At 43.6% G+C, this 18,156-nt stretch overlaps 1 protein-coding gene across 3 annotated transcripts in view; it reads right to left on the bottom strand.

Annotated features, from left to right (window-relative positions):
• Positions 1-16,299, bottom strand: part of CRADD (CASP2 and RIPK1 domain containing adaptor with death domain) — a 115,260-nt gene extending 98,961 nt beyond the window's left edge. Inside the window, exons 1-3 of one of the 3 annotated variants that reach the window (XM_065414216.1) lie at positions 16,246-16,299; positions 11,126-11,235; positions 8,818-9,115 (exon numbers count right to left, since the gene is read on the bottom strand). In XM_065414216.1, coding sequence (XP_065270288.1) covers positions 8,818-9,115 — 298 coding nt within the window. In that variant the 5' untranslated portion in view covers positions 11,126-11,235; positions 16,246-16,299. Of the gene's footprint in view, positions 1-8,817; positions 9,116-11,125; positions 11,236-11,667; positions 11,741-11,968; positions 12,035-16,245 lie in introns of those variants that run through there. The other 2 variants (XM_065414200.1, XM_065414208.1) reach the window with 2 other exon arrangements.
• Positions 16,300-18,156: the final 1,857 nt, after the last annotated feature.

Genomic DNA, 18,156 nt, shown 5'->3' with positions numbered 1-18,156 from the left:
AGCATGCAGTAGGGATACCCCCCTTTCTTATGTAGTTGTAGGACTGGGGCCTTTTAGTGTTTCAGTAACAACAGTAGGTAAAATATTTCCAAGCAGAATTGTCAGTTAACTGACTCCCTTATGCTATTAAAACTCAGAGGTGTTGCAAATTTGTTTGTATATTTACAAATGACCAAACAGACATATAGGGCCAAATTCTGTGCTGACCTACAGCTACACTCTGTGTAGCTATTCCACTACTAGCTCAGTGAGTTATAGGAGTTGTACATCACTACATAATTTGGCTCAGAGTGATTTGCCCAATGCTACACAATGAGTCAGTGGCAGAGTCTTGTTTAAAACTCAGACTCCTGACTTCTATTCCACAGATACTCAGTCCACTAGAGTACACTCATAGAGCTTTTGGAAAACCTCACTACAAATCTTATAATAGTTGTTGTTCTTCTAAAATTCCTGTAAAAATTATCTTTTTACTTGGAAAGTGGAAAAATAATAAAACAACTTCTCAGCAATTGAAGCAGCACTCTTTTATGACCATGAAACCACCAGAATGCATTTCCTAACTGAGTCAGAGATAAAATGAGGTTGATTTAGTGAAACAAAATGTTGAATAATTCAGAGTTCTGCTTAGCAAGACATTTAACAATGTTCACTTTTTTGCTTCTTTGGATGGGGGGAGACCAGTACACTGAATTTAGCGGTCTTAAATATGATCAACAACAAATCTTGATCAGCTATGAAATTCAACCTGCCTTCAAGGATCAAATTATTATATGCCAACAGGCTCCTGTTATGTAACTAGATCTGCACAGTTTGGGGCTATGTGGTTTGATCCAGCAAAATCCAGGTAAATCCTGACTTCAGTGGGACTACTTCCATGGGAAAGCATAGATTCATAGATTCTAGGACTGGAAGGGACCTCGAGAGGTCATCGAGTCCAGTCCCCTGCCCTCAGGCAGGACCAAATACTGTCTAGACCATCCCTGATAGACATTTATCTAACCTACTCTTAAATATCTCCAGAGATGGAGATTCCACAACCTCCCAGTGTTTAACCACCCTGACAGTTAGGAACTTTTTCCTCATGTCCAACCTAAACCTCCCTTGCTGCAGTTTAAGCCCATTGCTTCTTGTTCTATCCTCAGAGACTAAGGTGAACAAGTTTTCTCCCTCCTCCTTATGACACCCTTTTAGATACCTGAAAACTGCTATCATGTCCCCTCTCAGTCTTCTCTTTTCCAAACTAAACAAACCCAATTATTTCAGCCTTCCTTCATAGGTCATGTTCTCAAGGCCTTTAATCATTCTTGTTGCTCTTCTCTGGACCCTCTCCAATTTCTCCACATCTTTCTTGAAATGCGGTGCCCAGAACTGGACACAATACTCCAGTTGAGGCCTAACCAGCGCAGAGTAGAGCGGAAGAATGACTTCTCGTGTCTTGCTCACAACACACCTGTAAATGCATCCCAGAATCACGTTTGCTTTTTTTGCAACAGCATCACACTGTTGACTCGTGGTCCACTATAACCCCTAGATCCCTTTCTGCCGTACTCCTTCCTAGACAGTCTCTTCCCAATCTGTATATGTGAAACTGATTTTTCCTTCCTAAGTGGAGCACTTTGCTTTTGTCTTTGTTAAACTTCATCCTGTTTACCTCAGACCATTTCTCCAATTTGCCAGATCATTCTGAATTATGACCCTGTCCTCCAAAGCAGTTGCAATCCCTCCCAGTTTGGTATCATCTGCAAACTTAATAAGCGTACTTTCTATGCCAATATTTAAGTCATTAATGAAGATATTGAACAGAGCCGGTCCCAAAACAGACCCCTGCGGAACCCCACTTGTTATACCTTTCCAGCAGGATTGGGAACCATTAATAACTACTCTCTGAATACGGTTATCCAGCCAGTTATGCACCCATCTTATAGTAGCCCCATCTAAATTGTATTTGCCTAGTTTATCTATAAGAATATCATGCGAGACCGTATCAAATGCCTTACTAAAGTCTAGGTATACCACATCCACCGCTTCTCCCTTATCCACAAGACTCGTTATCCTATCAAAGAAAGCTATCAGATTGGTTTGACACCATTTGTTCTTTACAAATCCATGCTGGCTATTCCCTATCACCTTACCACCTTCCAAGTGTTTGCAGATGATTTCCTTAATTACTTGCTCCATTATCTTCCCTGGCACAGATGTTAAACTAACTGGTCTGTAGTTTCCTGGGTTGTTTTTATTTCCCTTTTTATAGATGGGCACTATATTTGCCCTTTTCCAGTCTTCTGGAATCTCTCCCATCTCCCATGATTTTCCAAAGATAATAGCTAGAGGCTCAGATACCTCCTCTATTAGCTCCTTGAGTATTCTAGGATGCATTTCATCAGGCCCTGGTGACTTGCAGGCATCTAACTTTTCTAAGTGATTTTTAACTTGTTCTTTTTTTATTTTATCTTCTAAACCTACCCCCTTCCCATTAGCATTCACTATGTTAGGCATTCCTTCAGACTTCTCGGTGAAGACCGAAACAAAGAAGTCATTAAGCATCTCTGCCATTTCCAAGTTTCCTGTTACTGTTTCTCCCTCCTCACTGAGCAGTGGGCCTACCCTGTCCTTGGTCTTCCTCTTGCTTCTAATGTATTGATAAAAAGTCTTCTTGTTTCCCTTTATTCCCGTATCTAGTTTGAGCTCATTTTGTGCCTTTGCCTTTCTAATCTTGCCCCTGCATTCCTGTGTTGTTTGCCTATATTCATCCTTTGTAATCTGTCCTAGTTTCCATTTTTTATTACTCCTTTTTATTTTTTAGATCATGCAAGATCTCATGGTTAAGCCAAGGTGGTCTTTTGTCACATTTTCTATCTTTCCTACCCAGCGGAATAGCTTGCTTTTGGGCCCTTAATAGTGTCCCTTTGAAAAACTGCCAACTCTCCTCAGTTGTTTTTCCCCTCAGTCTTGATAAGGATTTGGTTCATAAAATGAATTTCAAATTATCAGAGTGTAAATAATGTTAAACATGTATACTGCAGGTTCTTTTAATTCTAGATAGATTCTCTCAAACATATTGTCATTAACAAACTATGATTCACAGATGATAATGTTCCCACAAAAGTCAATAAGAGCCTTTCTTTTGACTTTGAAAGGAGTTGGCTCAGAATCTTACCTACTATGGCCTTGACACAGAAGAGCACTTAAACCTGTGCTTTAACTTGAAGCACAAGAAGTCCTATTGTCTGCAATGAAGCTATTTACATGCTTAAAGTTAAACACGTGCCTAAATGTTTTCCTTAATCATGGCCTAACTGAACTGAATCAATCTGTCAGTTTAAAGTACTTTCTTGTTTTCTATACTTAATTATTTTCACTTTTTGAAATTTCTCTTGTAATAATTATGAAGACATTACACATGCCATTTCATCAGAACAATCAAGATCTTAGTATAACGAAGCAATGCCCAACAATTTGAATTGCTGTACCCAACTGAACCCCACCTCTCCTGCACCTAGACCCCCCCCCACTGAGCCCCAAACACCTTCACCTGGATCCCCTGCAGAGTCCCATTGCCCCTGCACCTGGAACCCCCCAATGAGCTTCTGTGCATCCAGATCTGCCACTGAGCCACCTGCACCCAGATTGCTCCACAGAAAACTCTCTTACCCCCACCTGGATCCCCCCACACTAAGTCCCTCTGCACTTGGATCCTGCTGCCGGGCTGAGCCTGCTCACCCACACCTGGTGTGCCTGGCACAGGGGGGCAAGGCCTCGGGGTGTTTCTGGGGCAGGTCTGGCCCTTGCACTGTGTCAGGGTTGGGTGCAGCCTCACTGCCGAGTCCCTGTCCCAGGGTGGGGTGGGGGGAGGCTGCAGGATAATCTCCCACCTCCATGCAACCAGTGGCCTGTGCTCCCCATTGCCATGTTGGAGCCTCCACATTTATTTATTGACAAATAAAATTTGCAGAATTTTAAAGTGTTGTGCGCAGAATCCCCTCAGGAATATGGGGTGCTGTGCAGCTGTGATGGTGGGACTATGAGGAAGGTGGTGGGCAGCAGGGAGGTCTATGGGTGGGGGGTCCTGGGCGAGCGGTGTAGTGTGGCGGGTGCTGTGCAGTTGTGGTGGGAGGCCAGCGGGGGAGGAGTCTAGGAGGGGTGGGGGCTGGGCATAGAGATCTGTGGTGGAGGTCTTTGAGCGAGGGGTCGCTGGGCATAAGGGTGGGGCACTGGGCAGGGGGGTGGTGTGGTGCGGGCCCACCCTCAAGGGGAAGGGGCATGCTGGCAGCATAGGGCTGGGCAGGCCAGTGTGCGTCTGGCAGCTGCAGGTTTGTAAACAGTGCCCTCCTGCTGGGCTGTGTGGAGCAGGGCTGCTCCCGCTGCGCTGTGCCTCATTGCCCCCAGCACGCCCTTCACTCTGGAGACTGACCATCCCGCCCCCCTGCACCTTGCCCCATGGGGGCCCACAAATATATTTGGCGCCGGGCTCACAAAAAGTTAATCCGGCCCTGACTGGTGGTATTCCCCCTCCCCCCGAATATTTTTTACATCTCACTAAATCTATCTATCTTTGCCTCCCCCCAATCTCCATAGGATCTGTGCACCTCCCAAACATTAGCGAATACCCTGAGAGGAGGGAACTGCTGGTATCTCCATTTTATAGAAGGTTTAACAGAGGAATGAAGTGATTTATCAGGACTATGCAGAATGTCTGACAGGAGTAGGAACCCCATCTCCCAAGTGCCAGTCCAGTGCCTTAGCCACAAAACTAATCTCCTCCATGACTATGAATCATGTAGGAAAATATTCAATAGTTCTGTTAATACCTTTGTCTTTACTACCTAACAGTAAGAGATTGCATGTTTCAGGCCAGAAAGAGTAGAACTAGGAAGCTGGCAAATAAAAATATATAATTTCTTTAAAATTCTCATAACAGATTTAAGGAAACATTTATTAGCTATAGTATACGGGGCATGTCTAAAACAATTTTCAGCTGATCATCTCAAAGTGCTTTAAAAATACCAACAAGCTAAACCTCACACCAATGTAAGATATTATTATCCCCATTTTACAGAAAGGGAAACCAAGGCAGAGAAATATAGTGCTGATCCAACAAAGCACTTAAGCACATGCTTAACATTAAGTCAGCAAGACCTATTCATGTGCTTACATGCTTTGTTGGACTGGGGCCCATGGACACAAATCAGTGGCAGTGCTACCCATCCTGATCACCCAAACATCTGTAAACAGTAAATGAGTCTTTGACCCCATCCATGCTGGATTTTTAACCACGTCCACAGTCAGTTTAAGTGGGGTCCCAGCGTTCCAAGTTTTAACATGCTTTGTCCAACCATTGTGGATAATTCCATACTATTTTAAACCCACATTAAAAAACTATACTTCAAGAGTTCCACATTGGCCAGCCAAACCATGTCAGAAATCATTTTAGCAGGAACTGTGTTTAAACTCCTTAAAAGTCCATTCTAGATGAGCTTAAAGTTTATTCTTCTAAACACAACAAGTATTTAAACATATATAGTGCCATATAATTTAAATAGGATAATTCTATTCTTCATTGTTCTTAATACTCATTTAATGAACTTGGAAAATACTTTCCTCCTTAACAATTCTCTCTTTTCCATTTGGAAAATGTAGGGTTTTTTCCTCCTTCTAGACTTTTAAATGGAACAGAAATTTATGTTTGTTGTTTAAAAACACAGAACAAGGCCATTCATGTCAAACCATCTTTGTTTGCATATAAGCAGCACTGTGATGTCACCATAGTTAGCATCCTATTTTAAGGGTCCCTGCTACTTAAGGCATGATGGGTGCTCTGTTCTCTGACTCCTGCAGTACAAACTCAGATATTAGGCATGGCTATTTGCTTGCTATCTTGTTTTCATATTCTGTTTTGCTAAAATAAAAATAAAAGGCACACTAATCTAGTCTGGGGCCCTTTTCTAGATTACACACAAGGTTTGGCAATAGGATTATCAAGCAGAGGCAACCACTTGAAACCAAATAACGTAATGTGCATAGATAAAGTACATTAGTCACAAACTATTTACTATGAGAAAAAACAATCCAAGAAAGAATAAGAATCTGCAACTATCCTAATATCAAACTGTATGATGCTGCTGAACATACTTGAGGGTCCAATGCATGTAACTGTAAAGATTATTCAGATGATAAACTAATAATTAGCAAATGTACTACTAATCTACAACAAGAAAAAATATTACTATGATGGGTCAGAGCAATGAGGTATTTTTCAACACTGTTTAATACTGCAGATATACACTGCGATTATAGCTCATGACCACCCATAATATATGCTTTTTATTCTCAATAAATGGTGAAAGTTATTGAGAAATTTCTGCAGCCAGAGAGAAAGCATAAAATGCTGTCTACATCAGGTCCAACAAAAAAAGTGACCGTTTTTTTTGATGGAATATGATAAGAACGTTAAATGTGCACAATTTAGCACTCAAAAAATAAAAACAAGAAATACCAAATTTAAAGTTGCACACTCATGCTAAAATCTACTTCCTGGTATGTATACATTATGCTACAGAACCTGATTCTGATCTCACTTACTCGGGTGTAAATCAGGGGTAACACCACTGAATCAATGCACTTTCACCAGTGTAAGTCAAAGAATCATTCAAAAATCTTTAATCACATAATGGTTCTCAAACACCACCATATAGCCCCCCTACCAACCTCCCCCTTGCACTTCCCGCCCGCCGGCTGGCCCCACCAATCAGCGCCTCCCCCTCCCTTCCAACACCTACCGCCAATCAGCTGTTTTGCAGCATCTGAACTCGGCGCTGGGGAGAGGAGTGAGGGCACAGCGCACTTAGGGGAGGGGGCGGAACTGGGTGGGGAAGAGGCAGGGCAGGGGTGGGAAGAGGTGGAGAGGGGTGAGGCCTTGGGGAGGGGAATGGGTGGAGCGGAGGCAGGACCTGAGCGGAGCGGGGGGGGTAGGCACCCCCCAGCAGATAGAAATTTGGTGCCTATGTCCCGGGCCCCACACACCCCTAGGGATGGCCCTGCTCTCCCCACCCACCAGGTTAGCCCTTCACCTCCTCCCAGGGCAGTGAGTAGCACACTTTTGTGAAACACTGCCTTACACAATGCAAAGGGAATGTGTCAAGGTAGAAAAATGTACCCAACTTCTATTGCCTTTGGATCAGGCCTATGCTAAAGGTGCACAGCAAACGAGGAAAACGTTTTTTGCTTTGCCTCGTTGATTACTCCACTCGTAAGATGTGCAGCGAATGAGGAACTTCACTGAGTGCCTTCAATAAATATCCGCCACTGTGCAGCTAAATTAGCTGGGCGCACACCTATTGTGTAGCCTTCCTTAGCTAACCACCTTCACAAGTGTAGAGACAAAATCTTGTGCAAAAAACATACCTGCACAGAATATTTTTCTTTCAGTGAATCATAACATGATCAAATCAAGGCCAGTTTCCAGCCAAACGCTCAACGGCTCTGAAGTGAGGACTAATTCCCTGCTAACTTCATACCATTTTGGCACTACAGCTGTTAAATTTTTTTTTACCTGAGTCTTTTTATGATGAGGGAAGTGCATTTTATTCACTCTCCTTGTACTTAAAAATATTTGAATCATTTCATACAAACATTTTTTTTTAAAATCATTTTCAAGCAAACCTGAACCCTAGAAAATTTCAGACTGGAAGTGTAATGTTTTGGAAATATACCAGTAAGTGTCAGGACACTAAGGCTTAGAATACAAATTTGTACAATTTTAACCACATCCCTCAGCTCCTTCTCCTGCTTGCTGTAATTGAGCAATGGACAGGAGGTTTGGGGGACTCTTCCTAGATATTTAAGATGGAGGGCCTGAGTCCCATTTACACCAAGGCCTACTTTACACTGCTCTGGGAGCGCAAAGGGTACTTAAAGATGACATAAAACTTACATTTACACCCCCTTACACTATCAAAGGGGGGGGGGGGAAGCAGCCATAGTGTAAATGAGAATCAAACCCAAAATCAAATTTGCATCATTCCTAAAACTAAACACTAACTTACATTTGGTCTCACTGAGACCTGCTGCATTCTTAGCTGTTCTTGTGTCACTATCATATTTTCATGCTTCCATAGAGGCTGTTGGAGTCTACTTGTGATGCCACAGGTAGTTTATCAAGCAGTAAGCAACAAAAGTTAACAAATATCCATCCATTACAACAAAAAAACAGAATAAACCCCCTATTAAAAAAACAAAACAAAAACATACACATACCATATATTTGGTTTCTAGACCTGTTCTTCAGCTAGTTAATACCATTCCTAAGCTTACAGCACTGTCCTTCTGTGGCCAGGAGGTCTAGTGTCTCCTTCCTTGGGAGGCTGTGGAAACTTCTTCACTGGAGGTTTCCAAAGGAGGCTGGATAGCTAATCTCTTGGATGGTTCAGACACAACAAATCTTGCATCTTGGCAGGGGGTTAGCCTCTTCTAACCCTATGATTCTTCCCTGCCCGGGCCCTCCAGATTCTGCTCCTCCTGAACCAACGCTCATCTTTTCCCCCCTCTGCTGGGCTGCCTACCAGCACCTAGGAATCTAGCCTAGCCTCTGCTCATCTCACAAGATCTGCATTACTTCCTCTCACTCAGCTGACTCTCAAGAAATATGGTCTGTGGCCAACCATGGACACCATGCATTACCTCTACCTGACACAGCCTCTCTCATCCCAAATGATGGAATTATTGGTGAGATCAACGGAGTCAAGAAAGGAAAGTGCAGCTCCTTGGCTGCTAACATCAAAGCCAACTTCAAAACCACAGTGATAGTTCTGGTCTTACCTACAGGATCCTCTGCCATCATTTCCTTACGTTTTCTCTCCAAGTTGTCTCTCACCCATGGAAACTCCTGTAAGGAATCTAAGAAAGTCTGAAAGGCCTTGGGTCCTCTGGTAGGAAGGATATCTAGAAGCATCATGGTTTTTCTGTGATTGGTGGCTTGGGACTTTATTTCTTGAAGGTGGTTTTCGGTTAGAATGCCTTCCTGGTAGAGGTACTGAATGATGAGCCCCTCCACCAGCACCTCTGAGCAGAGCACCAGCCGCAGGGAACGCAGAACCTGCTTGTCTCTGGCATCCATCTGTCACGAGGCATGTGAGAGAAGTAGGACACGTGAGATATTAAATTGCTTCAGTTTTTAGCATCAAAGAAAGCTATTTTACTGTTCAAAGTGTTTAAAAAGAAAACCACACTATGATCAGCCAAAGTGGGAACCATACATCACTGCTCAGACACCTTCTTTTCTGCTGGGATTTCATATATTGCCTCAGCTGGGAGTTGATTTCTTACCTCTCAAATTGCACCTGGGGCCATGAATTTGGGACCTGATCCTTCTCCCACTGAAGTCAATGTGTTTGCCATAGACTTAGATGGGAGCAGAACTGAAGCACTAAGGCCACAATCCTGTAAGCTCCTTGGAACAGGGGTGCAGCTGGAGTAACTGGTAGGATTGGGGCCTTGAGATTAAAATAGCATGTTTCTGAGTCAATCGCTTTTTTTGCAGGAAGTGAAAAACTGAGAATTAGGGCAGGACAGACTAACTGTGAAAGGATTTAAAAGGAAAGAACTCAAGATCTTTTCTGTCTCTGAAACAGCTCAGCTTGTATTAAAAACAATGGAATTAGTTGTCTTTAATTACTTGGATTTACACACAATACAAGACACCCATTAGAAACACTCCTGGTGCCCCATAAACACAAAAGATTTCAACGATTAACGTGGTAGTTCCTATATAAAAAACAGTTTTTGCATGGAGTCTACCATTTCCTGAGAGAAGAAAAAGCTAGTGCTGCTCTCGATTCCTCTCCTCTCAAACTCAGTTGAACTCTTCTTGCCACACACCCATCTTCCCAGCGTATAACATTCCACAACTCCCCTCCCACATGGCTCCCTTCCAGAAAGCCAAGGTCACTCAGGCTGTTTGTAAGAGATTAGAGGAGCCAAGATTGCACTGATGAGCAGTCCTGATCCTTGCCAAGAGCTGCTGGGGGGTGGGGAGGGAAGGGTGGAAGTGGAGTGAGGGGTGTACTTATCTTAGATATTTACAAAGGACCAACAACCCCTTTGTGTTTTTAAATGATGCTTAAATACCAGTGTCTTTCAGGGCTTTCAGGCTAGGTAGAGAGCTCCCAAAGTCTAGATAGTTGGAGGGGGGGGCAGTGGACAGGGAAACAAGCAGAAGACCTGGAGACTTACCATGATCCACTCCTGACGTGAGATCAGCCTGGGAGGAGAGTTTAAAGATAGAGCACAACTAAAAGCAGAGAAGAGCTCCCCCTCCAACCCGTTTCTCACTAATTTCCCCCTCCTGACTGTGGCAGTGAGAGCTCCCCGTCCTGTTCCAATCTACTATAACCACTGTCTGGAAGGGATCCAAGATCAAGCTAGAGGAGGCTTTTTTTAGTCATTATTATTAAATAAATACTAGTGAGGGTGGAGGGGGAGAGAGAGATGAAACACCAGATCATCCCAATCACAGAAAACCGCTGTCCACCAAGCAAGAAGGCCAAAGTTACAGTAAAGCCAAAATTTTCCCAAGTATTTCTAAATATTTGTGATTTTTCAATTTTAGGACCAGACTTTAAGAAACATTCACTAACTCAGTGGTACTTGCACAGTCCCTGACTTGCACATAGGTATTGCACAGGGGAAATCACTGTTTGCATGCATACATTGATGTGGAAGCACACCAGAAGTGAAAGTTGAAAATCTGGCTCTGAATAGCTTCCTCATACCCATTTATTTAACCTTTGGAATAAACACTCTAGCTTTTCCCCAGATTTAATAGCTATTATATTAATTGGTTTCTCTGCGAGTCAATAATAATTTGGATTGGATCCCTATGACTCCTGGCACGTTTCAATAGGGAAGTTAGTGCCTGGTTAGGCAGGAATGATGTGAGCCATTAACTCCAAACGGCCTGATTATTATCCTGTCAGGTCTGGACAGTTTTTCCCAGTTTTTTCAGTTGGAAAGTGCTCCATAGACTATATAGATTCACACTTCAGAAGTTATCAATACATAATTTAGAAAACAGGTGCATCCATTACAAAAAAGAACAAACAGATTGGCTATTGCCATTCATACTTACTGACACTGCAGGTCTAGTATTTTCTGTAGCTCATCTAATCCAGCAGGTAAGATTTAGGGTTCCTCCCTCTCCTCATTATTCCTCTTGCATAAAGTGATCGTGTCATAAAGCTGTAGGGAGACATTTGTCATTTCATTGAATTAATATATGCTGCTACTGTCTCACATACTGTGTAAATACACATAGCACCAGAATGCCACCTGAAATTCATTGAGAACTTTATAGCTTTCCCGCAGGAGGTGGAACTGTCTCAGGGGTTCTGGAGTAGCTGGTAATTTAAACTCTAGGAACACAGGAATCCGCCAACAAATTACACTTACTATACATCAGACTTTGAGTCTAGCTGTTTTTTCACCCCAGTGTGTCTAAAACAGACAGGGCAAAACCCTTAGCTAAGGTAGCGGGGTAGGAGTGGATCTAATCCCCGGGGGTGTGCAAGGCAGGAGCATTGTAACCTCCCATGCTAACCGGAGACCCGGATCAGCAACAGCAGCATAAATCACAGCAGCATTGCGGGCGTCTCCTCCTCAAAGCCACCATACCATTATAAACTGAGCCGGTAGCAGGATCTGTCAGTGCTGCTGCTGCTGCTGGGGGAGGACAGACTACAGTGGCTGGACCGGTCTTGGTGTGCATGTACGTGCCTGGATTGATCTTCCAAAGCTAGCGCCGCTTGGGGTAGGAAGAAAGGTGCAGGGATCATAAGAACAGGGCTAAACAAGAGACTGGAGGAAAGGAGCGTGCAAAGCCAGCCCCCAGTGGAGAGGCGGCAGGGCTCCCAGCCAGCGCATGGGGAAGGCACTGGGGAGCCGGCGTTGTTCCCCGTCATTGAAGTGTACTTACAGCCGGAAAGCCGGGGATTATACACGCTCCCGGCCCGGGGCTGGAGGCACCATCTTTGTTGAAGGCAAAAGGGCTGAACAGGAAATGCCCTTCCCCCATCCTTCCTAAGGGGACGAGTCCTTCAGGGGAAATGCAGAAGCCATGTTTGTTGAGGTCAAATGTTTTTGGCATAGAAAGCGCAGCAGCCATCAGTGTTGTGGACACAGGCACTCCCAAGTGTTAGACTAGCAGAGAGCACTTACCTGGGAAATGCCATGTACGTGTAACATGAGAACATTGTAATCGCTACCCCTGAAACAATGTTCTTTGTCTGGAGCGGTGTTGTAGCCCTGGCAGTTCCAGACAAAGCCAAAATATTTTATTGGACCCACCTCTGTTAGTAAGAGAGACAAGCTTTTCTAGCTACAGAGAGCACTTCTGCAGGTCGGGGGTGACATTGGTCTTTGACCTTAACAGCCAACTTGATTGTTACAGCGCTCATATGTCCATCCATGAAACAAATTACTATTTAAAATGCTCAAAAGTCAGAACTGTGATAGTTGAGGCTGAACATGTAACTTTAACTCTGCCCCATTGTGCATATGCATTAAAGTACAGTCATTTAATTTTAATCTATAGCAAACTGTAATATCTATAGAAATATAATTATAATATCAAAAATCCATTGGAAGGGAACAGTTTGGCTCCATGTTTACATTTTGCACAAATTAAGAAAAATCTACCTTTATTACAAATGTTGCTATATTGTTTTATTACAATGGAAATTGTTTTTTTAAACAAACATCTTTCTACAGTGATTACAACTCAAATAATGCAGTACTGAAAATGTACAAATTAAACAGACTGTAAACAAAGGTGAAACTGACTTGATTGTCCAAATTGAGGGAAATTCAAAAAAGTAAACATAAGTGAAAAGTAAATTGTTTTTTTTTTTAATTCTTTCAGTTTTAAAAATCTAAGGTGTCATTATTAGTAATACAGGCTCTAATTCTGTAGGACACACACATGCTTAACTTTACTCACTGTGAGTAGTCCCATTGACTACAATGAGGCTATTCAGGGCATGTAGTTAAGCACTTGTCTTTGCAGGATCTGGGCCATCAGTGAGCCTGCAATTGCACGTGTGCAGCAGAGCCCCTTTCTGCATTGTAGGATGGAGTCCATAGGCAAGACAAAATGTTTCCTCACAACACATGACTTTTAACTCAAAGTGCCCCTTTTAAACTGAGATAGACAGAACTAAGGCTCCCTATTCCAGAGTTAGTTTGGTATTACTAAATTTACAAAGAGACTATAATGAGAATTCATATTTATGGACAAACTCACTTTAGGGTGTTCAGGGTTTTTTGTTTTGTTTTGTTTTTTAATATATAACTGCAATGTTCTTTCACAACTGTTTTTGTGAGTGGAGATGAATTTAGCAACCTTGTCTTAAAATAAAACAAACAAAAAACAAGCACCAAAAATGCTGGGAATTTCCTTTTTTTTTAAAAAAAAGTTTTAATGAATGATCATTGTTTCCCAAGTAATGGGAAGAGTGGCTGTGGCACTGAAATGATTATGCACACAGGAGACTGGGAATGGTATCTGCATTCTAGTACTAAAACTTTCTGACAGGGTTACATCTGAAAGGGAAGAAGAGGGAAGTGATGCATAAATGTGGCATGATTGCATCTCCAAGTCTGAATGAGAGGATGGGGTAATGCCTATTTTCTGCCATTCTTTATATTCCTTTAGGACCCTGATTGGCTAAAAAGAGGCTGGCTTTCTCTGCCTGTCAGTCTCCCTCAGCCCAACCCATTCAGTCTCTGTTGGCTCCCATGCCTCCAAAACTTCTCAAAGCCTAGTGTCCAGGACTTTCCCTTCTGGATTCCAATGATTCACAGCTGCTGTCAGCCACAGTAGTCTGTCTTCACAGCACAATTGCCCATATGCTAGTGTGATATTCATATATTATTATGTATATTACATTAGCATCCAAAGTGTGGTAGGTGTTGTATAAGCACTTAGGGAGACAACAATCTAAGAACCAGAATCTGCTAAGTCTTCAGTAGGATTCAGCAGGATTCCAATCCTGTCTTAAAGAGACAGAGTTAGTTTCCACAAGTACATCAGGAACAGCATTTTGCAAAAGTGGGACCAGCATTGGAATACCCTCAGTCACCCCTCTCTCTATCCCCAAGTGGTTAATTGTGTGACTGCTTCCCTCTGGGAGATCAGTTACACGGCTCCCTTTCAAAACCTGGGTGCCTAGGTCCACAGATGCTGGGACAGCTGTTCTGTCCGGGACAACCCTCCCATGTAATCAGTGAGGAGACATTCCTGTACTCCCACCAATTCTCTCTCAGCTTCCTTCTCTGGGCCATCTAAGACACACACTTCTGTGTTCTCTAGAGTGGGATCTGTCCCCTGTTCAACTGTGAAGGGCTCACAGCCGGAACAGTTCTTTCACTGGCAAGCAGTATACCCTCCTCCCTCTCTGAGTTGGGTTTGCCGCCAATTACAGAATCAATGGATCCCTCACCCACCTCAGTGGTCTCTATGATTCCATCACCCTTCACTGGTCTTCCCTAGGGGCAGGTCTTCACTACCCACCGGATCGGTGGGTAGGGATCGATCTATCGGGGATCGATTTATTGCGTCTCGTCTACACGCGGATAAATTGATCCCCGAATGCGCTCCCCGTCGACTCCGGAATTCCAGCTGGCAAGAGGCGGAAGCGGAGTCAATGGGGGAGCGGCAGTAGTCGACTCGCCGCCATCCTCACAGCCAGGTAAATCGACCTAAGATACGCCGACTTCAGCTACGCTATTCGCGTAGCTGAAGTCAGTGTATCTTAGGTCGACCCTCCCCCCCTCCCCAGTGTAGACCAGGGCTAAGACACATCTCTCTATGCACCCTAGAGTGAGGTCTGTCCCTTGCTAACCTGCTGGCAGCCAGCAACCTGGACAGTTTTCTCACTGACAGGCAACACACTCCCCTACCCCCCAGGAGATGGCAGCAGGAGCTGGTCTCAACCACACCCACCCCTGGAAGCATACAGTGTTCCACTGCTGCGGAGGAATTAAAGAGACACTCTCCCATTCCTCCAGTAGTTCCTGAGATTTTACCCTTTCTCTCTGGGGTTCCAGCATAAAATTTCTCCTTGACAGCCCAAGCTAGACGGAAGAAATCATTCCCCAGGAACAAGGCAATCAGGTTATCATTTACCACAGCCAATACAGCTTCCATTTCCAAATCCTCAGTTTCTATGTGCACTTTAGCCAAAGGCACAAGGATTTTGTAACCTCCTACTATTAAAAGTTCTGCCATCTGTCCTCACAATAAGTCACTTTCCTGTACAACATTCCTTCTAACCACAGAAATTTCTGCCCCTGTGTCTTCCAACCCAAGGCATTCCTTGCCATTAATCCTGACAGCCTTCATGTGCTTCATGCCTGGCTGTGGAGAGGCTACTTTTACAAACCCTGTATGATAAGTGGCAATTGCCTGAGGTGCCTCTGTGCTCTGGGTAGCAGCATTCACATGAGTTGCTTGCTGCCTGTTCCCTCCCAGCACAGGACATTTATTTCTCAGGCGTTCAGTGCAATTACAGTGATAGCACCTTCTGGGTTCCTCTGTTTTTACAGATTTGGGACAAGAACTAGAGGAATGGATTTGGGGAGGTGAGTGCCCAGCCCCCCCATCTTCTTCCCAGGGGTAAAACGGAAACCATGCTTCCCACCAGGTTTAAATCCCTCTGTCTGTGGCTTGTTTGCAATAGATGCTTGAGTTTGCTCAAATTGATCAACTAGAGTAGCCAGTTCATCAACAGTTTTCACCTTTTTATCCCATAAACACTGTTTCACATCATCACTACATATACTCAGGAAATGTTTCTGAGCAACAAGATCACACATTCCTTCAAAGCTTGTAACTCCTTTTCCCTTTACCCACTTTTCCATCAAATCTTTCATCTGGTTTACATATGCCACATTACTCATCCCAGCACCCCTCTTAAGGCTTCAAAATTATACTCTATATGTTACAGGTGTAATCTGAAACTGTTTTAAAACCAGCAAAGAGTCCTGTGGCACCTTATAGACTAACAGACGTATTGGAGCATGAGCTTTTGTGGATGAATACCCACTTTGTCGGATGTATTCACCCACGAAAGCTCATGCTCCAATACGTCTGTTAGTCTATAAGGTGCCACAGGACTCTTTGCTGCTTTTACAGATCCAGACTAACATGGCTACCCCTCTGATACTGTTTTAAAACCATTTTCTTTAATTTACCATAATCTGAAGCATCTCTAATTGCCATCTTGTTGAATATAGCCAGAGCTCTCCCAGACAACTTTGCAACCAAAGTGGACATCTTTTGGTCCTCAGGAATCTCATGAAATACATACAGCCTCGCAAAGGTGATAAAATATTCAGCAATATCCCATCTCGCTGTATGCAGGACACAACCATTCCCATTTGTGGATTTTTGGAGAGGTAGGACTCCCTGGTGGTGGTGGTGGTGGGGGGGTTCTGCCTCTCTATCAAGTCCAGCTGGTGCTTTCTCTCTTTCCTTCTCCATTTCTTTGGCTTGCAGTTCCATGGCCCTTTGGTGTGCAGCTTCTTGTCTGGCATTCTGTGTCTCAATTTCCAGCCGTTTTAATTCCATAAGTCTCATGTGTTCTTTCCCCCTCTCTTCTGCCTGCAATTTGCACAGCTCCAGCTTCTTACTAGTTTCACTTTCACTCATTTTGCTGCTTTTCTGTCCCTACTTCCCTTTCCCCAAATAAGCAAACAGAAAATAACAAACTGGTAACCTCTTTGACTGATCTCAAGCCACCACACTTAGAACTCACTTAAAATCACCACCAGTGTATGAAGTGCTCTCTCAGACAACAAGCTGTGCATTTAATCCTGCCAACTACGCCACTGTGATGGGTTCCCCCCCAGGGTGCCACCTAGAACTGGGGTACCACTGAGCCCTCTGACCCACCAGCCTGGGCTCCCTTTCACACTGTGCTGCTGTGACAAGCTGCAAAGCCCTACAGCCTGCACTTTCACCAGCATTCACACAGATAGGGACATACCCAGCTGTAGTTACACGCAGGCTCTCTAACCACCAGCTTCCCAGCCTAGGGACCCGAGAGCAGTACCATCCTACCCTGGTCAAATCTGGCCAGTATATGGGTTTAACACCCGGTCCGCCTCTCCCTCACTGTGAAGAGAACAACGCACACTTGTGGTGACCAAGCAGAGATTTTCCCCAAGCACTCCAGTCAAAGTTCACTGGTTTGGATTAAAACATAAAATAAGTTGATTAACTACAAAAAATAGATTTTAATTGATTATAAATGATAGCAAACAGATCAAAGCAGATTACCTAGCAAATAAACAAAAGCACAACCTAAACTTAATATACTACATAGATTGTATATGAATAGCAGATTCTCACCCTAACTGATGGTACAGGCAGATTTGTAGATTCTTAAGGCACAAGCTACACTTGCTTTGCAGCTTGGAATCCCCAGGTGTTTCATACACAGGCTAGAAATTCCTTTAGCCTGGGTCCAGCACTTCCCCCAGTTCCTCGGGTTTCTAGGAGTCTTCTTGTGTGGGGAGTGAAGAATCCCAGATGATGTCACTCCCTGCTTTATATAGCTTTAGCCTATGGTAGGAACCCTTTTGTTTCAAAGTTTGGTTCCCAGACCAGTTTGTGGAAAAATACTGACATCCCATGATGGGAGTCCAGCATCATATGGTCTTGTCACATGTCCTTGTAGAGTCATAGCAGCCATTACTTACAGGCTGTCTGTAACATTCTCAGGAAGGCTCACCGGGTAGGGGATAAGCTTCTCCTAAGGTCTATTGTTTTTCCTAATGGCCCATTTCCTGGATTAGGCCATTCACAACCAGCTATCTAGACTGAAAACATCTTGTCAGTGGGCATTACCCAGGTGTAACTACATTTGAAATACAGATATGTAGTCAATATTCATAAATTCAGATACAAAAATTATACATGCATACAAATAGGATAATCATATTAATCAAATCATAACATTTTCAATTACACCTCATGACTTATCTTGTAAAAAATTCATCCTAATTATGTCATAATCATAACAACATTACTATGATGAATATGGGGTGCAGTGTCACACCTGCAACTAGATCTTTGCAGGGAGACTCCAGTGATCAGATGGA

This window comes from Emys orbicularis, chromosome 1 (genome assembly GCF_028017835.1).
Source record: "Emys orbicularis isolate rEmyOrb1 chromosome 1, rEmyOrb1.hap1, whole genome shotgun sequence".
Taxonomy (NCBI): domain Eukaryota; kingdom Metazoa; phylum Chordata; order Testudines; family Emydidae; genus Emys; species Emys orbicularis.
Note: the sequence above shows the minus strand (reverse complement) of the source record. Positions and strands in the feature narration are given on the sequence as shown.